This window comes from Streptopelia decaocto (assembly GCF_964273445.1).
Source record: "Streptopelia decaocto genome assembly, chromosome: 3".
Classification (NCBI taxonomy): Eukaryota; Metazoa; Chordata; class Aves; order Columbiformes; family Columbidae; genus Streptopelia; species Streptopelia decaocto.
Window position 1 is genome coordinate 44,013,137 of NC_138656.1, and position 23,588 is coordinate 44,036,724.

The 23,588-nt window shown below is 37.8% G+C and overlaps 1 protein-coding gene across 4 annotated transcripts in view; it reads right to left on the reverse strand.

Annotated features, from left to right (window-relative positions):
• Positions 1–23,588, reverse strand: part of DISC1 (DISC1 scaffold protein) — a 204,543-nt gene that overhangs the window by 102,218 nt on the left and 78,737 nt on the right. For 2 of the 4 annotated variants that reach the window (XR_014183600.1, XM_082048360.1), the window contains exons 7-9: positions 18,004–18,058; positions 13,446–13,552; positions 1,359–1,543 (exon numbers count right to left, since the gene is read on the reverse strand). Coding sequence is in view for 3 of the 4 variants with exons in the window: in XM_082048360.1 (XP_081904486.1) it covers positions 1,359–1,543; positions 13,446–13,552; positions 18,004–18,058 (347 nt within the window). In the remaining variant the exon portion in view is untranslated. Of the gene's footprint in view, positions 1–1,358; positions 1,548–13,445; positions 13,553–18,003; positions 18,059–23,588 lie in introns of all 4 variants that reach the window. The other 2 variants (XM_082048361.1, XM_082048359.1) reach the window with 1 other exon arrangement.

Sequence of the window (23,588 nt, forward strand, 5' to 3'; positions counted from 1 at the left end):
AAATCCAAGCAATGAGGATGTGTTACCCAATGTGGGTTTGAATCACATGGCGTAGGTAACAGTGCACCACTCTGAGGAATCATTTCTTAAAATTTTTAACCACCTAGTAGATAAGAAAGTTCTTATCTAGTAGAGTGTGTGTATATGTATTGCTCTATTAATCTTTAAATATTGTCTTAGATGTATTCCATTGCCTACAAAACTCTTTGTTTCTCAAATAGCTCTTGCCTTTCCACTTGCCTATGAAGAAACTTCATAAACTCTTAAAACAGAGGCACTTTCCTCTCTTCAACCAACCTACTGCTCATAAGATCCTGAAAAAGCAAAGACATTTCAAAGCCTAGAGCAGGGGTGTCAAACTCATTTTCACCAGAGATCACATCAGTCTTGTGGTTGCCTTCAAAGGCCCGAATGTAACTTTAGGACTATTTATACAGTCCTCAAATTACATTTATACAGTCCTAAAATTACATTCGGCCCTTTGAAGGCAACCATGAGGCTGATGTGGCCCCCCGTGAAAATTAGTTTGACACCCCGGCCCTAGAGCTTTAAAATAGCTCTCAGATTTATACTTAGCTGTTTAGAGGTAACTATAGTAACCGTACATTTGTAGTCAATTAAATGTTACTCAGCCTTTTCATTTAATCAAGCAGCAAGGCCACTTTATCTGCTTAAATTCAGGAGGGGGTAAAGAGGACAAAAGAATAAGCCAAGTCTAGCAATGACTTTGCTATTTTTTCATTTGTCAGTAGCTTTCCCAGTAATGACAGTGAACTTCCCCAATTCCACTGTGACACTACAACCCAAGCACACTGCTCATAGTTACATGTGAATTGAGCTTGGCAGGGTGCTTAAACCCCAACTCAAAACATAAATTTACAAAGAGAACCCTTGCCTTCAGAACATGCTGCCCATGCACCTCATACACTCAGACCCATCACCATATATGTTACATATATACACTAAATATTTAGTTATATACTGAATATGTTCATATTGTCACGGCCAACCACATCTACTGCTTCCACATGAAAGACTACATACATTTCTCTGTATGTGAATTCAGGCACAGCATCATCATCGCTATTACAAAAACAGGCTTAGAAAAATAAAGTTTTTGAGAACTGGGCTAAGATAGATTCCAAAAAGCTGTATATTGTTGGGATACTCCATCTCCCCCTGAGCCCCTCCCACCTCCAGTGGAAAGAGCCAACAGCATATTGCTTACCTAGGTCCTGGCCAAACCTTCCTCAGAAAAATCAGTGTGCTTTGTGAAATGCAGGAAGGTTCATCAAAGCCAGTAGACTTTTAAGAGCTCATGACTGAGCAAAAGCTGTAACAGCCTGTGAACTACTTACCAAAGGCAGCCTCTCCTTGTTCAAGTTCTTGTTTCAGTCGGGTATAATCATCTTTAATTCTCTCTAATTTTCGGACATTTCTGACACTCAGGAGCAACAGTTCTTTGAGAAGTCCTTCCAGCCCCTCCTTCTCTGACGTTAATGACCTTATTTCTTCTGTGAGATCCTTTGCAGTACCAAAATTACTTCCTGCATGTTTTGTGGGGGCAGGGAGAAGGGAGAAAAAAGAGACAATGAAGCAGACACTTGCAACACCAGTAGGTTACACAGAAAACAAAGGAAATTAAGCAACCATGCTTCCCAACAGCAACTGAAAGATCAATATGTAGGGGGATGAAAAAAATGCTTTGCAAGCATTCATTTCATTAATATACTATAAAAAGAATCATAATTGTAGCAGATTTAACCTTATACACACAGAAACAGTCTTTTTACATTATTGATACAATTCACATTTTTGGAGAAAACCTGTTTCTAAGGGTCCACACTTCAGAAAATGTCATACTGTAACTCATTGATCATTGCTGTGTGAACTGTCAGACCATTTCCTTGTTTAGGAGGACACCTCAACTCACAGTGTCTTGAAATAGATGCTATCAATCTGCTAGACCCTGAAGTATTTCCTCCTTGCATAAAGTAACACTATGCTGTTGTTCATAACAAGCACCAGAAGGTAGTTCATAAATGACACGTTGCATTTCTTAAATGGCACGCACCCCATACAAAGACTATTAGGCAATGTTCTTCTGAGAAAATGTATTTAGAAGTCACAACTTTCCACTTCTGGCTCTCCGTGATGTGTGAAATCTCAGAGACAGAGAGAATACCTCAGTATCACCGGCCCACACTGCTCTGAAGTTTTTTTAAAATGTTTGGCCCCTTTGGACAGAGATCCAGAGTCAAAAGTTCAATTCCTAAGCAGTTTACAGTGTAGCCTAGTAACATTTGCCCATTTAACCTTTCTTGTAAATCTCTTTTTAAGAAGCTGGAGAACACTCCCTTACTTCACAGAGAAGTCTTAAGTATAAAGAGATGATGACAAATGCTCAGCTATGAAATTATTTTTAAGGAGCAGTAGAGTAACTTTTATGCTACATTTATACAGCTGTACCTGTGTCTTTTCAATGATTCAGCTACTTGGATGGGGTGGGGAAAAAAAAACAACACACCACACAGACACAACACTACAAACCCCCCCATCAATCTAAAAGATACTCAAAAATAATTTCCATGTCAACTTGATCAATACAAGTCAAAAGATCTCTAGCACAAGATGTAAACTCTAGCATCATCCTAATTTAGCAAAAATTCGGTGGTATGATCTAATAATTAAACTCATCTAATAAGTAAAGGCACTCAGAAAATTTAGCTTTGCAGGAAATATTAATGTAAAACTCATCCAGTCACACACATGTCTCGTCAGCTTCTGAAGTATGTGCAATGACTTTAGACTCCTGAAATAAATTTTAATACCACCAGCATTACTCAGATATAAAGGTGTCCTCTGGCTTTTGCTTCAGGAATATAATAAACTGTTGCTTATACACAACAGGTTAATTTAAAAGTTTATTTTAGAACATTAAGACATAATCCAAAACTTCAAATCCACAGAGTTTCCTAAGTTGTGGCATTGCATCCTTTTTTATCTGGTGTCTCAAAAGCGTCAGTCACAAAGTCTTGAGCAGGACTGGTTTGGTTGTTGCTCAGTTCCTTCAGGACAGGGGAGCAAGAACGGACCACAAGTATTTGCACTGGTTGGCAGACAGCAAAGCCCCACCGGATGCTGGGAACAGCTCCATCCATTGGAGTGTAAGAGCAAATGGGAACACTTCCCGCACAGAATCACCACCACCCTTCTGGAGGAAAAGTGCTGCTGCACACCCCAGGGGCTGGCTGAGGACAGGTGTGTGCCAACAGGAGACTGCACTTCCTTAAATTTTGGGAAAGCCTGTGTCAAATAAATCAGCTTTAAAGACTGAACATTGCAAAGTTGGGTAGCCTTGTGTTTTTGGAGGGCTTTTTTTTTTTTTTTAATTTTGTTTTGTTTCTTTGTTTTTAATTTAGTCCCAAGGCTATGATAGTTTCAGTCAACCCCTTTTCCTTACTTAAAGCTGGCTTCTTTTTTTGAACTCTTAAAAAGAGACAACTCCCCTATTTCTAATCCTCAGCTAATACGCTCTTCGTCAGTTCCCTCTTACAAAGGATTATACAATTAAATAACCATTAATATGCTTTACAAATAGTAGGATCTTACAGCTTACCAGTGAATTTATTGGAAACAACAGCAAAAATTTTATTTTCTTCATCTGTCACACATTTCCCAAAGGGTAAAAAACAGCAACAAGATAAGCAAGACAAAATCACTTGGAAAATGGTAGACATTCAGATGCTTCTAAGGCAACAAGACTTAGATTAAACAGTGCGCTTTTACTTCAGCTGAACTCATCCTAAGCACCAACACACAAGAGCCTTAATAAAACATGAAGGCAAGAGATTCTTCATTAGAATCTGGAGCCTGCTTTTACATTTCACAAGACAGCAAGGGAAAAGCTATGATATCACACATGAAAGTTTTATATATATTGAATGGATCATAAGTCCCAGAAGTGAAGTTTATATCAAATGGAGGCTATGAAGAAATGGCATCAGATACATGCCCAAAAGGCAAAACCGCCTGATGCAGCTCCCCCTGACAGCAGAAATGTCTGGAAGTCTGCAGTGAAAATTCATGTACAAACAGTATAGACAAACTCTTGCACCACAAGTGCCATCAGTGAGCTTCTGACCTCAATCACAGCAACCAAAATAACTGCTTTCTAAATGCCATAAGAAAGTTGGTTTTAAAATTAATATATAATCTCTAGCTGTCAGCATTAAAAAAACATGCCCTCCTGGGGCTTTTTGTCTATTAATAGACAAATCACACTGGACGCTGTAGAAACATTCTGAAGACACATGTCAAAGTATTTTATTCTGCTGATATTCTGAAAATGTTAAAATTCCTCTTTTTGAGGATAAAATAATTATTTTGCCTAAGTAAACACTGTAACTGTTACTTTGTCAACCACTCAGAGCTGTTTTCTTTAGCCATACCACTGGGAGAGTTATAGTTGGGTGACATTAGATATTCATATATGAAGTCAGTCCTATCTCTTCCCAGAAAACTCAAAAATCACTGAAGCCAATAGGACTGCTTACTCAGAAAATCTGTACAGAGACAACAAAACTAAGAAATTAATAGTCTAAGACCAAAGCTGGTGATCTGGTCTAAATCAAGTCATGAGACAGGGATTCTATGAAGGGGTCTGAAGGGTGAAATGCCACTTTTCCCATCCTCCTCCCTGACTCCCAGTGATGCAAAGTGGTACACCAAATGGGTAAACCCACAAGTTCAGAAAACTGTTTATAAGCATCCAGGCAAGAAAGTCTATTGCTCTGTTAGAACCCCAAATCTATTCTGTCTCAACTTGAATAAATACATGGAATCAACAGTGCTTGATTAAAATGAGGGGGAGAGGAAGAATAATCACATGAAGTAAAGTTGAGTTTATAACAAAAACTGAAACAGTTCACAGGAACTTGGCCAAACTGATTATACTTCTACAAGTACAACACTGAAAAGTCATATTTGCACTTTCCAGCTGATTTGAAGTATCCAGTGCTCTGAACAGGCTGAATAACATGCTTGCAGTACACTGCCCTAAGGAGCTGAGTCAGTGTACTTAACTCTGAGGAGCTGAACCTTACTGCTACTTCAAAAGGCAGCAAAAAACAACCCAGTTTAAACTTCCTCCCTAATCTTGCCCTCTGGGGCTCTCCCCTTGTGTGCATCCTTCATAACCTGCTCCCTACAGATAGTGACATTAGGTAAGCTCCAAAAGCTTGATATGAAGGCCAAAAATACCAGCCAAATTAAACAAAACAACCCAAATTGGAAAATCAAATTAAAAATTATGCCCAGGTACAAAGTAGTTATGTAATTGCTTTTATTCACCATAAACATAAATAGTATATTTACCTTATTTTCCTCTCTTCCCAAAATTTTACTTGCATGGCTAAACGCTACAGCTAAACAGTGCTCTGCATATCAAGCATATTTGCTATGTACATAGTTACATGCCACAAACTCATGTCCATTATAACAGCTCATGGTCAGATTTTACTATATTGGGCAGATTGTTGCCCATTTAGTAGCCTATACTGGTTTTGTTAAAAACAAGACCAGTTTCTCTTTTAGTGAATTTTTCTTTCAGCTAAGTTCTTAGTAACTGCACTTTTCTGAAGTTGGATACATGTTTTGGTAGACATAGTAGTGGAATGCAAGGTCACGGATAAAATGCACGTCCTGTGAGCAAGAAGGAATGAACTGAACAGGTGACTAAACCTGACCAACTAAGTATTCCATCCCATCCATGTGATACTTCATCTAAAAGTGGGAGATCACAAGGGTCTCGCTCTCTTTTCAACTATGGCCAGCATCTGGGAAGGACCGTATGTGCTGTCCCTGAGACCTGAGGCCTAGTGACAGACCCTGCATCCTTGAATCCAGTTCTAGTTTGCCGCAGAGTCCAACGCAGGACTTCCAGGTGCCTGCCCTGCAGTTACTGGAGCAGTGCTGAGGTTTCTTGGGGAATTCAAGATTGGTTTTGTATATTTTGTATTATTTTCTCTATTTTCTTTGTAGCATTAGTAAAACATTTTTAACTTTTTCCAACTTGCAAGTCGTCTCTCTCTCTTTGCCTCTCTTTGCCCTCCTATTTCCTTGCCTTAGTGGGGAGGGGTGGGCTGAGAGAGGGGGAAAGGGAAAGGGTTAACAAAGCATTATTTTGATACCATTTGGCAGCAACAAATGCCTAAAAATATGGTTTGAAATCTGTCCCATTTTGTAAAAAACAAAAAATGTGTTGTTATTTAAGCTTTGTTAAATATTTCCCCTTCAAAATACAAGACAAAGCTAGTGCCTCACAACTTTTTTACTCCCACTTTTTCTCATATTTATGCTAGAAATTACATATCCTTATAGTTTCCATTATTCATTCTTGAAGCAGAGAGATACATCCCATACTTACTGAAACTATGTTCATTGTAGTACAAGCCAAAGGGTAATTTTTGCATAACAGTAAAGCATACATACTTGGCTTGGATACTAGCTTGAATGCAGGAAAGAACAGACAGGTCATCATTTATCATTATCTATAAGCTAATTCTTCACAGACTAACACTACCTTTAATAATATATAAGAAAGTGAAAATTTACATTTTAGCTTAGAGCATTTGCTACCATGGTATTTATCAATGGCACTGGAATTCAAGGCTGAAAATCCTCCACTCTGCAATAAATGATAATACAAACTGATCGCAACACCAGAAAATAAATTGAAGAAAATAAATATCACTCAGCTGCTCACAAAAAGCTAAACATGACAGAAATGTAAAATTTTGGAAGGGCTGCCAGTGTGGTTGCATCTCTGAAGAACTGAATAGCAAGTGAGGGACAGTCTACCATCTCCTGAAACATTTTACAGAATTTCAGCGTATTTGAATCGCAATTATGCTTTTAAGCGATAACAGGTGCCAACACTTTTATGAAGCATAATGCAAGTGAATGATTGATGTGATCCTGAAAGGAATTCTCTACCACAGAAAGTCTCTTGTACCCAGACTGAATCAGTCACCACAGAGCAACCCAGGAATTAAAAAAAAAAAGGGGGGCGGGGGCGAGAATAGGGGCCAAAAAATCCAAACAATAACAACAATTTAAATCAGTAATAAAAGCACAAAGGCTCAAGTGAAAATTATCGTTGAGAAAAGGAAAATAAAAAAAACCACCACTGAAGAAAAAGGCAGAGGTTTGGAAGATGACAATTCAGCTATACTGAGAACACAACCTATTTCAAGGAGCAATAGCTACTGGTGACTGCTGGGCCCCCAGATGCTGTCAAGTGCCTGCACTGTAGGTGACAAGTACAGTCCGGGAGCACATTAGTCCCAGCAATTTCCTATGTACATTGGCCAATAAATGGTTGTTACAAGTTACGTATAATTCTCCTTCCACATGGTAAAGAAAGCCCAACTGGAAAGTGACTCCCAGGCTCAAGGGTCACCCAACAGCACCGACGCGTATGCAAACTGGCTTCCCTACATAATCACTTTTCCCTCCCTCATAGCTCCCATTTACCTTATGCCTTTTAGTCTCTGGTTCTCTGACATCTCCCCACTCTCCTGCCTTTTTCTCCACTCACTACTGCTACCAGTGATGAGGAGGGGTATGCAGAGGGTAGGGAAGCACCCCAGACCTGATCTCCATGATCTTGGGGGATGCATGAAATCATCACCCCATTTTTTACCAACAAAACCAGGAAAGAAAACCAGAGAAGGACCAGGGAGAGAAATACTCATGCTGTCTAGGTTTACACACCAAAAGTTCATGCACTGAGGTTCAGAGGTTTGTCACCTTGGCTCCCTGGACAGTCAGTGAAAAGGTGGACATCACTCTCCCCTTCCACAGATTGCACAGGGGTTTTATTATGTCCCTGCCGGACCAGAGCACAGCTTTTCCAAGGGGCAAGAGCACCTTCCCTTCACAGATCTCTCCATCTAACATTTCTCCTTTGAGCACAAAACCCCAGAAAAGGAACTGCCAAAGAGATTACTTGACCCTCTCTCCCACTTCAGGAATGGTCTAGGTACGGGGAAAAGAGTAAGTTGTTACATGACTGACTGACTTCTGCAACAAAAGCAATGATTTTCTGCTGTCTGGTCACATACCATGCTGAAACTTCAGCTACAACAAATTATCCTTGAAGTTCGCTGAAAGCCAGTAACATTCAGCAGTCTCATTCGGAAATGAGATAAAAAGACACATCGCATAGCTGTCTGCAGCCTGCGTGACTGTTTGGAGGTTGGTTTGTGGGGGCTCACTGGCATTGTTTTTAAAATGAGTTAACAGGCTTGCTAAAAAGCACATCACTTGCAGCAATACATGGTAGTAAATTTTACTTCACAGAGCATAAAGTGACTTTTGTGGGAAGACACCCCGATACACCGCATTATATGCTGGAACCAGACATTGCGATACAGGCATGAAGAAGAATTAATCTCATTATGCCTCTGAGCCATCAACCCAGACTGCTGCTGAAAACAAGAATCTGAAAGTGGAGAAGCAGCCATGTCATCTGACAAGACACAAGCCTCTATCAGATTCAATTTATCACAAACTAAGCCTTCATAAGAAGGCACAAAGAGGCATTGGTATTTTTGCCTCTAAGACCAGCCGAGTTCTCCAACTGTTACCAAACAACAGTACTCAGATGCAGAAAGGATTAAAAAAAATATATAATAAAAACAAACAAGCAATCCAGAAGCACCATTCCATTCCAATGAAAGGCAAATTACAAGTTCCGTGTAGCATGTCTGGGGAAGATCTCAACATCATGTCAAGACCTTTATGCCCGTACAAATTTCTCCATGAAATGACAGAATACAGTACAGGCACCTTCCACCCCAACTGCTCTGACCCTTCTCCATCAGTTTCATTCCCAACAGGAACGCACAGCACCAAAACTGGAAGGCTGGAGCCTTTTTGTTTACAGTTGCTTTCTGAGCCTGCAGAACTTGCCCTAACTCAGCATCAACGAGCAGGCAAAGAGACAGCAGTCCCAGCATCAAATTTTATGAAAATACACTATCTAGTATTTAAGTCATGCTATTTATAAACTACAATTCTAGACTGACAGAAGGACAAAACCCTTTTCATTGTACTGCTGGAAATCATTCTGCAAGAGCATTTTCAACCAGCTCCCATTTCCAGGTATCTAATGAAACAGAGATAGAGCTAATTTTAGGACACTAACACAGGACCTCTTACTGGTCTTACTGGTTTAGACACTTTTAAGATCAGAATTTAATTTTTTTTAAACTACTTCCAACTCACATCATTCTAACTCCTGTGTTTGGATTTAATTTGTATTTGCAAAGACATAAGGAAAGTTAATGACATGCATATCATAGTGCATAATGAATTCGGTTTTTCATTCATGGCTTCTTAGCTCCCTGCTAGTCACTTTCTGGCTTCTAGTCCCGCGCTACCACGCATTCTCAAGAGGAAAAAATTCATATAGAGTATATTAAGACACTGTAAAATATATCAACCAACTTCTTTCATTCAAGAGACAGACAAAATGATAGCTAAAAATTCATTTTAGTTTACATCTTCCCTCCTATTCTCAAATTATTTTCTTACTAAGGAAAAACGAGAAACACACCATTTCTCACATATGACTAGCTCTCATGCAGAACAGCCTAAAGTAGGAAAATAAATTTTAATAATATTTCTAAAGTCACATTCACACTTGCTTACATATTGTCCCTATTTGAATTTTCTTACTGGCTTAGGGCTATTTCATTTTCAATTTACTCCCCCAAAAAATTTCATGCTGAATAGACGTACGATGCTGAGAGACCAGAGTATCATGTACTGCCATGTTCTTCCCATAACTGATGAAAAAAAATTTATAAACATGTTAAGAGCTACTGTAAGAAGCAACTGTTATAATACTCCCATGTAGGTTTCTAAGCACTGACACTAAGGTGTTTTGTTTTAATAAAAATCTAGTAGATGCTAAACCATAAGATTTCATTGATAAGTATTTACAAATGTGTATGTCAACAGTGACATCTCATGCAATCAGCAGCAGTTGTTAGCTACAATTAGCTAAAGCTACTGACTTCAAAACCGTGAACAATATAATAAGACTCTACTAATTATGTTTGGAGAAAAATTCTAGACTAGCATCTCAGGAGTATTAACTGCAAGTTATTTATCACAACAAGCAAATGTCAATCAGAAGTAAGGGAGTTGTTGATATAAAGGATCTCAGTTGTAACTGTTGATAGAAATACCTCTTGAACATTTAAGTACAGGCTTCTCTTTTTTTTCCCATGTGAAATCTCACTTGGATTTAATTAATGTATTGTATTTATTCTATGACCTTCAACAATCCAAAGATTCTCAAACCTTACTTCTTTCTCCTCCAAATTTAATTTTACACCTCTTCCAAGGAAGAAATATTAGTGAGGACAGACATTTACACATACAGGATCATCTCTTATGTCTTTACAGTATCATTTATTATACAATCTTAAAATCCAAGGTATTGTATTGACAGGACTAACAGAATTGCTTTGCTTACATTGCATTTATTGTGGCATTGTCCTCTCAAAAAAAAGACCAGCTGTATTCTTCCAATTTCTGGTGCAAACACAATGTGTTTGAAATAGAAAGTACAGTTCACATAAAAGATTAATGCTGTTTGAAGCTATCAAGGTAGCCATTACAGGCTGAGGTATGTATTATGCTTTCCAAGTCATCACATTATTAAGTCATCACATGTGAGCTCTGAAACTAATGCATCACTCAATAACTATATTCTTAAATTCATCTAACTTAACCTTTGGGATGCATGAATCCAGATGTGTGCAACTGCATTCAGTTACCTTTTTGCTACGACACTGTTCCAAAATCACTTAACTCTGTCTGTTTCCTCAAGGAAAATGCTATATTAAACCAAAATTATGACAAAATTTAGACAAAAACAGTTGTTCTTGGTATCCATCAGTACAGTTGTATGAGGAAATTGTTCAAATGAATGATCTAACTGCTATGGTTAAAAAAAAAGCAGAAATAACAGGTATTTATCCCTGCGTGATGCTTCCAGACTAAATTAAAACCTCCAATTATGACCACCAAACTTTATTCTACCTGCATATTTATATATACACTATAATTTCCTCTGAACTTCATGCTATTCTGACGTTGTCCTTAAATAATTTTATATTAACAAATTGAAGATTCTCTCACCTACTAATGATTTCATATATCCAGGCTGTTGACTAACATACTGTTAGATGCCTGACAGTTCAGGGATTACAGGAATACAGTATCTTGCCTAAATTTTAACCAGTATTTAAAAAGTTAAGACCCACTTTTTAATTATGCCTTATATAAGAGGTGTCATTAATTTATGCCTAACACAGGAATATACAGACACTGAATGCTTCAGCCTTCTCTATATTATCCACTGCTCACTGTTTCCACATTGTTAAGTAAAATAAAAAGCTATTTTTATCACCTCCTTCCTCTTCGGCATATACCAAGTCTTTTCTTCCTGACTTGTTTCTCTGCTAGGTGCAATTCATTCTGCATCCTAGCTTTTCTGATTTTATCACTTCATGCTCCAAGACTAAAAATATTTCAGTTTTCTCAGATTTTGTTTGTTTGTTTGTTTGTTTTTACTTTCAGGTCTTTAGAGAGCTATTTTTTTTATTCTTAAGTTTCCCCTATATCCTCTGATACTACTCTGCATTTAACATAGATGAGTGCCATCACATCAACTAAATGCATCCTTTTCTTACAATGACGTAAAGAAATTACAGTATCCACTGTCACTAAATTACCTTTTGTCCTTGAATTTCAACCAGTTTCCTCCAGAATTTTGCCTTAGTAACAATGTAGGATTGTACCATTCAAAGTCATTAAAATTCCCTGAAGTACGAGTTTTTCAGAGTAAGAATAAAAAAAAAAAAAAGAAAATAATGCTTATCAGTACTAAGAAATAGCACTGCTACTTCTTAAAAAGCACAGAAAAGCAATCATAGTCACAATATTGTGAAAACAGTTTGTAGAAACATCAGCATTAGGTTGTCTTTTGAATTCATTCCTGAAACAAACAACCTCTTTTTAAGAGCTAACAAGTATAAAATATTGTTCTGAATGTTCTGGAAATAGTCCTCAAGTTGTCATTTACTCTCTCAAAGTGTCAGACTGAGTTACATCTTTTCTGGCCAACTGCTTCCTGCTGGCAGTGTGAAACAGTTGCACATCCAGTTTATGGGCTATTTTGTTCCCAAGAAAGTCATAAAATGGTTGGGGAAAACTTTGACTCCGTTTCTGAAAGTGAGAAAATTACTTACATTCAAACAGCCCACGGGCAGAGAAGGGTGATTGCTCAGCTCACCTCTCACAGGTGGACACAGAGAAACAGAGAGGGTTTCCATTTTGAAGAGGTGTTACGAGAAGTAAGGAAATTGAGCGTGCTCAGCAGTAATACAAGATTTGATCCGTAATTTCCTTTAGGATTTTGCTCGAGCTTGACGTTATTCATTTCTGGCAAGCAAACCATGTGATATGGCACGAGGTTTCATTTTAAAATAATTCATGTGTGCTGGTACCAGATTCTTGTACCTAATTGAGAAGGTAAATCACCAACAGATAGCTACAACATGTCACCTTGATGTATTCAAAACCCTCTAGCCTTTCTTTTCTTGGTGTAACACTGGAAAATTCCTTGCATCCAAGTCCACACTCCCTCCTATTCAGCTTCTTCTCTGAGACAGGTGTCCAGCAAAGAGACACCTAATTACACATCTGCAAATAATCTGCTGAATTAGAAAACCCACCTCTTCAAACTTAAGAGGCAGAGCTGTGCTTTACCTTTTTCCTTAGTGAGCAGTGCAGTAATCCCAACTAAGTGGCATGTAAAGCTGTTATGTATCAGACTCTGTAATCACATTTCAGTGTTTTACTGGTTGTAAATAACATGCACGAGTGCTCCAAGGACCAAATTGCTCTTTTGCCATCAACATTAGTTGTTTAACGATCTGAACAGCAGAAGCTGCCAATTACTGTATTCCATTTGAGAGTGTCATTTAAAGCCACACTTCTAATTGTTATACCTTTGTTATAAATTCATGCTCTTAGCTATAGAGCTCTAGACATATAACTTCAAAGGTCCAGGAAGAGCTACTGATAATTATTTACCAACTTCACCTATGGAAAAACAGTGTTCCTTTCATGTTTACTGCCTACCACACAGCATCCACTTGTCAGTAGTTCCCAGCCATGGAGTGGGGCCTGAAGGACCTTACACAAGATACAACACAGCCCTGTTCTGCTGAACTCGCCATGACTTCAAGGGATCAACACAAACGCACATCAGTGACTTTTCCTAGCAAGTCTCAGCCATGATAGGGTCAACAAGTGCTCTGACAGACCACTCATCAATGTTAGTCCTTCTCATCACCATAAACTTACCTGAAATGGCCAGCATTTTGGCTTCAAGTAGAGCTGGTAGTTGCGTCTCGATATCACTCACTTTCCTCCTTAAAGTACTGCAGAGTTTCTGACTTGTGCAAACCTAGATTGAGGCAGACAGCCATGATACATATAATTCAGTTATGTAAAAGTATAAGGTAACTTAAATGGGGCTGCAAATGTTCTTGCTTTACAGACATGATATAACATCCTACAGCCAGGTAAAGAAGCTTAATAAAAAATGATGTCTCTACAGAAATACCCAATATGAATCAAAATTTCCAGGCTTTGCCACACATGCTACTGTAACAAGAAATGGTATTAGCATTAGCTACCTGCATGAGAGAAGTTTCACTACTAGATACTGAGGCTGCACATAGAAGAAGAAAGGCCATATAACAAATTCTGTATGATTTCAGCATTATTAGTGATGCCTACAGTGGAGCGTAAATAAGTCAATGTTTGGAGTTTTCGATACCATAACACAGAATATACAGCAATTTTTCTACAAAATACACCATGCTGCACATTTTAACTGAAATAAAAGGCAAAATATCCATCATTAATTCTCTGCAAAGGCAACAAACAAGGTTATACCAGCTCAATACTATACTTATTTCACCACACAGCTGATGGGGTGTCAGGTTTCTGACTTTCCCTCTCTCTTTTTTATCTTTTTAGCTGGAATTTCCTTCAGCAACGAATCAGGACTAGTATTAATAACATGGTGAGAGACAGAAGAAAAAAAGAAAGTTCAACTGTTTCTGTACTTTACATTTACTGTACATTACCCACCTCAGAAGTACTTTATAGAGCATACACAATTCATACAACTCCCACATACAAAAAAGATGTTGGTTCTTACTCCACATTTATGAAGGAAAGCAAAATGAACAAACAGAAAAAAATCCTCATCAAGCTACGGCAAACCACTTGTTCTGAAGGCAGACGTCAAACACTTGCTTAAAATTGTAGCTGACACTTGAGAAAACATTGCACTCATTGGAACCAAGGGTAAAGCAATAATCAAGAGAAGCACAGGCCAGTTGTGAAGAGATGAAATGTGAAATGAAATCTCCAGAGGAAAGATTTCCTGCTCTCCTTGACTTTTTCCACACCTCCCCCTCAAAAATAAGTGTATATACCATGCTTATTAACAAAAGCATAGCTATCACTTCACTTTTTAAGAGCAAAAGCCTTACAGCTGTAATGGCTTATCTGTTTGTACAATTAAATTATAATAATTCAGATATGACACTAACTGTAAATCCTTTTAAATGGATAATATCCTCTTGTTTTAGCTGCGAGCATCTGTTAGCCATAAATGGGTCATATCTTTTTCTTGAGTCAACAGAACTATCCTTCAAGCAGTAACTGTTACTATCTAAAGACTTTAGAGTCTTTCTATTAATTTAAAAACACATATATCTCATCACTTCTGCACCTACTATAATTTTTCAGTTCCCAGATATTTCACTTTGTTTCAGTATCCCCTAAGCAACTTGCCTACTAATTCACTTAAAATGCTTTAAAAAATCCAAACCTGTCAGAGGTGAATAAACGTACCTAAAGAACCCAAAGGCCATTTCAGTCTCACATCTCTAAAATAAATCTGAAAGTTTTTAATGACTTCTTTTGAAGCAGCGCTCTCTCTTTAGGGGTACTGAATGGCTCAGTGAATTGCAATTAGATGGGGGCTCTTTCAGCTCCAGGAAAACTGCATGAATATATCCCATGCTGGTAGTAACTTAAAGTCATTACCACTAGACAGCTGTTTGGCGATTACGCAAAATAAGCTGGGAGGTTTAATCAGTTTCTAGTGAACACTGTCCACTTTGTAAGCACGAATGTCAGAATGAATCTTGCTGGTGCGCTTTATTAATGGACCAAATGCAGAGATCAGAGGCCGAAAGGCAGTCCCTCTGACTTGGAGCTGATTCTTCTGGAACATTAGGTAAGTGTGTTACAGAGCCTCTGCTTGTATCTGTGTCACATGTATTCTGTAGATAAATGAACCACATTAATCTTCAGAACTATCATATGGCATAGTTCAACAAAACTAAATGAGCAACCGGGAGAGGCAAATAGTGTAACATCCTCTAAACTAATAGCACGGCTTCTACATTACATCAGTTCTACTCTACAAGCTCCAATTCTTTCCATTTTTTCCTAATTATTTTATCTTAATAACAGTTACTGTTATTCATTAGAGTAGCTTTTTAAATCACTAAGGAAAGGTTATTTTTTAGCTAACAAGGACGATGAGCATTCACAAAGCCTCCTTTGCTCCCAGGGAATGTGCCATCCTCCCCTGACCAGTCTGACTGCCAGTGCCTGTGCCTCTGGCCCAGCAACGCCTTGTCACTGTTCACAGTGATCAGCTTTGCTGCCACCCATGGAGCAGCGAGCTCCAAGTCTAAAAAATCCTCTTCAGTGCTTTGCAGGGTTTTTTTTGCAAACTTAAAAAAAAAAAAAAAAAAAAAGAAAAAAAAAGAAAAAAATATTTTGTTTAGATTTATACCTTACAAATCTGTGTTCAGACACAAAGAAGTCTCTCTGAAACCAGTAGGACACTGGTTAGCAAAGATATGAGAAATCAAGATGAAAAGCAGCAAAATATCAAAAGCAAATTTGCCCATTGTCATCCTCTTCCATCTCTCCAGCATATAAAGTTGATCTAAAGGAGCAAAAACAGGGACAAGGACACCAACCAATGCACTGAAATTTACTCTTCCTCCAAACACCTCAAGGAAAAAAAAAAGTTTTGAGTAGCCTTCATGTTTCTTTACAACAGTAACTTGGAAAAGACAGAAATTCTCTTTACGCTGCCTGAAGAAAAGGGCAGCACACCTGGATCTCCTATACAGTGCAATCTTGCCATTAGCAAAAGCACTTACTAATTTCTGAAGGAAGAAGGTGGATAAGGGAGATTGCCCCCTTCATTAACAGGTAAATCTCAGCTTTTGCAGCCTCAGCTGAAAACAACACAGATGAGGCAGAAAAAGCCATATAAATACTAGTGGCACATGGGGAAAGAAAAGACCTTTGACAAACTAAACACAAAACAAAGAGCTTTAAAAGACCAGCTCTATTCAGTTTGAGAAGAAAATAATAGGATGAGATGATCTGAATAAGTAAAATAATAAATTATTTGGAGGAGTATTATTACATGCTTCATATTTATCTGCTCCAATAAATAAAAGCCATAACATAGGAATGGAATAAAATTAAAATAATATTTTATCTATTGAATATTTAAAGAAAAAAACAGGCTGTGGAATTCTAACTTGCAGACTTCTCAATTGTTACCCAATGTTTCAGTTTTATTGAAAAAGTGTCTAGATACTATAGTTATAAAATAAAACTCCAAGAGGCACACATTTTCAGAGCAGAGGGTAAAATCTGTAACTTATGTTTTAGCTTGCAGATAGCTTGAAACAACACAGCACTCTGAGGTACCAGATGTCTCATTCATTTTAGTAGATGAGTAGTAGGTCAGTTACAATATTTTCCTTGATGCTTTTTCTATAGTAATTTAAATATACAGGAAGGAACATCATATTATAATGGTCTACACTAATTTTTCCAAGATGGTGCATAACCAAGGAATAGAGGAGAATGAGCTCAAAATAAAGCAGAAGAGAGAAGGATGGAGAGGTATTGAGACACAGTCTTTAAATGGTATTTTTAACAGTGCATGCTAAAAGTGTTGATCCACGTGACTTAGAAGACAACAAAGGATAAATTTTTCACTAATTTTGGTGAGTGCTGTTAGAAAAATAACATGAAAAATGAACTAGTTTCAGAGTATAAATTCATTACTGATCAAAACCCAGAAATGTCTTCCATGCCCTGTTCCACGTAGACTTATATGAATTAGCTACAATAAACAGGCCTTTTTCTAGACCACTCCTGGAGCAAAAATGCTTTGTGGCTCACTGAGTAATTCTGAAATAAAAAAGAAAACTTTAGTAGTTTCTTTCTTGGAAGGAGGCCATGAGAAATAAGAAAATTAAAAGGAAAAGTATTAACATTTCTGGTTAGAAACAAAACGTATGCCAAATATGCCACATCAATTTTCTTCATATTTTAAAGTGGGATGAGAATTAGATTGCTAGTTCATTATTAGTGAAAGGGTGGAGAAAAGAGGTACTTCATTTATTCTCTTCCTTCACAACAACAAAGCCAGTCAGCTAGGAAAGTAAGAGGCTCTGTATTAAGAGTGAAAACATTCAAACTTGACCAGAATTCGCTTTCATTATATGAGGCTAAGGAGTCTGTTCCTAAATGGAAACAGGTGAGAAGACCGACCACTAGTGAACACAAGCCGAGAAACAATAGATTACTCAATCTGCTTCCTTAAGCAAAATTTATGTGGCCTGTCCAAATATAAGTTGGAGTAGGTTTTTTCGGAGTGTATGCGTAAAAATATTTACATGCAAAATCTGTTCAGAAGAAACATCACAAAACCAATTTTCTAAACATACACAATCTATTAAGATGCAAGCTATTATCTCCTTCTCTAAATATTCTGAATAATAATTCTCTACTTACTTTGGCAGTAGTCTCTTTAATGGAAGTGCTGAACGATTGTTCTTTTTCCTGAAGGCTAGAGGGGATTAAAATAAAATAAAACAAAGTTGACCTTCTCTGCTTCGCTCATCGTGGTCTGCTACACAAGACACATTTTCATATGGAAGCATACAGGCTTTAAGATGACTCATAGTAACACAAAAGAGCCAATACCAATATAAAATCTGTATATTTGGTTTCACTGTTGCTTGTGACTAACCAATATTTCTTCCACCCAACTTCTACCCACTTAATCCTCCATGTTTGCAAAACGGTTTGTACACTAGCTTTACAGTTCTTAACTAATGAGTTTATACACATTTTACTTACCATCTGAAACACAATTATGATCATTTGTGTAACCATAATATCTTAGAAGTTCTCAGCAGCATCCAGGACCAGTGCTTTCCTGAGCAACCATCCAAACACCTGACACAAAGGCATTTCTTACACAAACAGTTGCAGTTAACTATTCTCTTATAAACCAGCTTCCAACCCTGCCAGGAAAAGTTCAAACAGCTATCACTTGCTCTCACAGTAATTTTATATGAAATATTACTACTTAGTTTGTTTAGTTTAATAAAAACCTACAAAATATTTGTACCAAATTGATTCAACAGTGGGCTGAAATTGAGGCATCATCAATGCTTATACAAACAAATCCAAGGTTTTATTCCACATATAAAAAGAGGTAGGTTTACTACTTTGATATTAGCAAACCAAATGTAAACCTGTGCCTTTGGTGCTTGTAAATAAATTCACAAGTCAATTTTTAACGTAAAGTTCAAAAATCCAAGTAAAATCATTAGAAATATAGAGATTATTTTTGCAACTTTAATACTTCCCTCCCTCCTGCTTTGCAGGCATACACTTTTATACAGTATTCGTCTACTTTATCACAAGCTATTTTCTTTTCCACAAGAAAAGAAAATCACTTCAATTCAGTGTACGTGACTGTCAGCACCCCCCACCAGCAGCATTTCAATGCTTCCTTTTAGCTGCATTGTAAAAATTGTACTTCAAGACCTACCACTGATGTTCTTCCCAAATAAAGAACTACTAATTTATTTCTGAGCTTTTCTTTAGTGTTCAGCACTGAAGTGTCCAAACATTTCAGAAACATCATTGGATTTATTTCAATGATAATTCTTGCAAGATATGGCAGCATTGTGTTCATTTTACAGCTGGCAGAAACACGAGTCACTGTTATTCAGGAGGCATGTTACAACTGAGTGCCCGTTTTGACATGTGCACAGTCCCTGCTCCCTATCTCTGTGCATCTCTGTTTTCTTTTGAGAACTTGCTCCTCCATATTTTCCAAGCACGGAACCTACTAAGTCCTGTTTCAAGAGTCAGCACATATGTAAGTCTGAACCTCAAAGCAGTGTTGGACTCGCACTCAGCTACTGACCACCTAGAGCAAGGCTGGTTGGAGCACATCACGTGGCTGCACAGAGGCACGAGACAGTCTCAGAGGCAGAATTCAGCTGATCACTTGATCACATTAATGAGACAGCTATTTGCATTGCTTTCCCTAACCTCCCTGCTTCATGGTGCACACACCTTTGCAGTCCACAGCCCAGCAAGGCCAGCCACCTCATTACCACCGGAGCACAAGGGGGTCCCTCCAGCCCCAGATGAGGCAGACCCCTCAGAAATAGCTCATGATAGCATAAGTCAATGCCTGTGTAAGGCAACAAACAGAAATACAGCTGGCTAGCTACATAAAAGTGGTTTAACAAGATTTCCCACATAGCAGTCTCCAATTTCTCCCTTTTCTACAATAATATATGGGCAAAACACAAAACATTTCATGTGTAATGATGCCATTATCAGCTCCCTGCCTGCCACTGGGCATGCCAGAGGGAATGAACTATTTAGCCATTTCTTTTCTCAGGCGCTGGAGCTCTCAGTGACTTTCAGCATCTCCCACAATTGGCATTTGAGCTGGTCAGGTTATGTAAAAAGGAGCTGAGCTTTGTGTACAGATGTCACCAGGGAGCAGCAAGGCTGCAGTGTGCAATTGAATGAATAATGGGTGACTGACCCAATTGTTCTGTAACTGCCTTATAAAATTCAACTCTAAAGACCCAAGCCACAATAAAATGTAAAGTGCAGTTATAGCCAGAAGAACAACAGTATAAAGATGGCACCTCTATTTAATAAATCTCTTCCATGTGCCTTTCCTCTTATCTGTTTATTTTCCTCACAGAAATCCCATCCCCCAGGTTCATAGATGTTTCACTCCTCTGGAGAATTCACATAGCTAACAGAAAGAGGGATAAATCTTTAATTTTTTAGATCAAAATAGCACTACAGACAAAGACCCAGTTGTAGAGTCCATATTGCTAAGAAGGATGCACAAGCATACGTGGGCTTTCAGATCCAGGTGCTGAGTAGAAAAAAAATACCCTTTTTGTACCCAGTTTTCCTTTCTATGAGCATCTATTGAGTCACTGAAAAATAAATAAGGAATTGCACAGTGACATTCCAGTGACAACAGAACTATAGTTTTAACAGAATTATGTATTAATCTGTCACATATCAAAAAGGATATAATTAGTAAATCATCATTTTGCCTCAAGCTAGTGATAGCCACATTAACCACAGACTTGAATCTAAAGAATCCTTTTGTTACAGTTACAGCACTCATGCAGACTCTTACAAGTGTGTTTGTATTATTTACGGTATGAATTTCACAGTAGCATCCCGTTTTGGATCCTTGTTAGCCTTCAGAGAGATACTATAGAAATCCCTTATCTCTTTTAGAGATTATCCCACGATACAATTCACATGCAGGAATCAAAACTGTGTACAAACCAGCCACATTTACCAAGAGAAGAGCTTTTAACTACATTTATTCCTGGGTCGTTTTCTTCTATCATAAACCACCATCACAGAGAAGCCCCTCACAAGCTTTCCAATTAACTGACAAGCTAATGACCCACAAGAGAAACCAAGCAGTCAATACAGATTCATTCTACCAACAAAGGGCTTTAACAGCAACCATCTTAACATGTGACTTGAACCAGAAACAGTATTTTCTTTTACCACTACCCTGGAGCATCATATTTCATTTTAAGAGGGTTACTCTGTCTGTTTAAAAGTTGCTTTACTTATGACTACCAGGAAATATGGCTTTAAAAAGAGCTCCTTGGAATAACACTAAATTTTTGCTTAGGAAGATGTCCATAGTTTTGACTCATTGCTATTCTTCTCTAGCAGAAGAGCTAATCAAGAATTTGACTGGTTGTCTTCACAGTCTCTGCAATCTATTATAGGGACCATTCAGAAGTTATTCCTTGAATTCAATATAAGCTAACTCCATCACAGAGAAAGCAAAGTTCTTGACCCAACTGAAGGAAGGACTAGAATAAGACAGGAATTCAATTAACGCAAATTTAACTGACTAAAGTAGGAAAATAAAGGGTTTTAACACCTGCAGAACTGACAGCAATCTATACATCATGTGTTATTTCTTCAATCACACAGATAGCCATGTAGGCCTATCATTTAAATGGGTTGCAATGGATTTACACATAGTAGAATCCATAATGAGGAGAGAAGAAAAGGAATGTAGACTCGTATATGCACTAGAATAGGAAAGCAGGAGCTGAGGAATTGCCCTTTCTGGATGACAAATGAAGTAATACTTTGGCAAAACATGGACTTCAGCTGGAGAACTGCAGAAGGATGTGGGAATTCTGCATGTTCGGGAGCTGAGGCTGACTCGGCATGTAATAATAGACTCTGGGAAATAAATTAAGATCCAAATACTTCAAGCAAGCCAGTGCTTTTTAGGTATCTCATTTTTGTGAGCATAAATAGGTACTGAGTATGCTGAATTGTAATAACACAGTTGGATCCTGCTGAGACATTGATGCTCGTACTCAGGAATGATGTGCTGGCAAAATAAAGAAAGCCAATTCAGTGCAACAGGGGACAGAAGGAAGACTGGGAATTGATTGGTCTGGTTCACACATTCCTCATTCTGTCGCAGGCTTCCCAATGACCACAGAGGACATAAAATGTCATGATGAAATAGATAATGTTTAAAAAGGCTTTTAAAGAATATTCTGAGAAGTTATGATCTAAATGCAGGAATTACAGATGCTATGGAAGTGGCTTTGTTCAGAGGAAGGCTGACTAGCACAATACTGGGAAGAATGGCTTTCTACTACAGGAAAGCATGTTTCTGAATGTCTTTCCTTCCATTTTGCTAGTATACTTCCCTTTGCATTCCAGGCTATTGTGTATTTATGTTTTGCTTCCTAAGAAAAAATTCGAAGAATGAAAATGGGCAAAAGGCAAGCCATGCTGTTCTCTACATTCAAGTTATATAAAAACACATACTGCTTAAACAGAAACAGTTCCTGTATTAATGACAAAATATATATACAGTGACCAAGAAAAATGTAGTCAGAATGTAATTTCCATAACTGCAAAATAGAACATACATGTGTGCTACAAGTGTAAAATAAATAAATAAATTCTGTACTGGAAATTCTTATTTTCATATAGAAACTGAGCAGCCATCTCTAATGTCTTCCTGAAGAGACTGAAAGACAAAAGGATGACCTTTAACAGCAAATATTCTTCCTTACCTTGTTGTCACCTAAAAGATTATTCTAGATGCTGTTATTTCACTCCCTGTCCACACCACAATACAGTACTTAAGCAAAAAACACCTTCATTTCTTTAAAACTAAGCACAGCTCAGAACAACTAAAATTATCCATATTTGAATTTTTAATTCAAGAACAATGGCCAAGAAGCCTATGCTCAGATTGTACACATATGCGAAAGCATGATGGGCTGAACTATCAATTCATATGGATTTGCATTCCCTCCTAGATAAAATGATTAAAGAGTATTTTCTTGGCTATCAGCAAATTTAAACAGTTTGCAGTATGTCTGAATTTGGCCCAGAGTAATGAGACTGCCTGCAATGGAGAACCTCATTCTAATGGTCACAGCCTGCACAGAGCATGACTTCTACAACTTGAAGGCTTCTAACATGATTCCTTCTCTGATTTTGAAGTCACAAGAAGCTGTACTCTCTTAGAAGATGAAAATACTTAAACCAAGCCCTACACTTGTAATCTTGCCTTTAACAGTAAACAGAAGCTGACCTTCCAAAAAAGCCTTTGTCCAGTCCTTTGCAAAAGAAATCAGAAGTGCAACTCAGGGAACATTTGCCGTAAACATCTGCTACAGTCTATATCAAGGCCAAAATCCAACAAAAATCCACCAGAAATCTTAAGTCTAGGAACTTCACTGGGCCTTTAAGGAAGAAATCCAAAATACAAACTCAAATCAAACAATCAGTAGCTTTCTTGTACTTTTAGAGTTCCTTTGATGTGCATATCTCAGAGAGCTTTAAAGACAAGTCAGGAAAGAAAAGCTTTCGAACAAAACTGTACTTAACAAGATGCAGCTTTAAGCCAGACACTTAACAACTAAGGCTAAAATAAAAAATAAGAAAACATACTTGGACCTAAAGTTTTCTTGAGTCAAATCAACAGGTTCATTATTTAGAGATACCATGTGCAGTTCTTTTACCAGGAA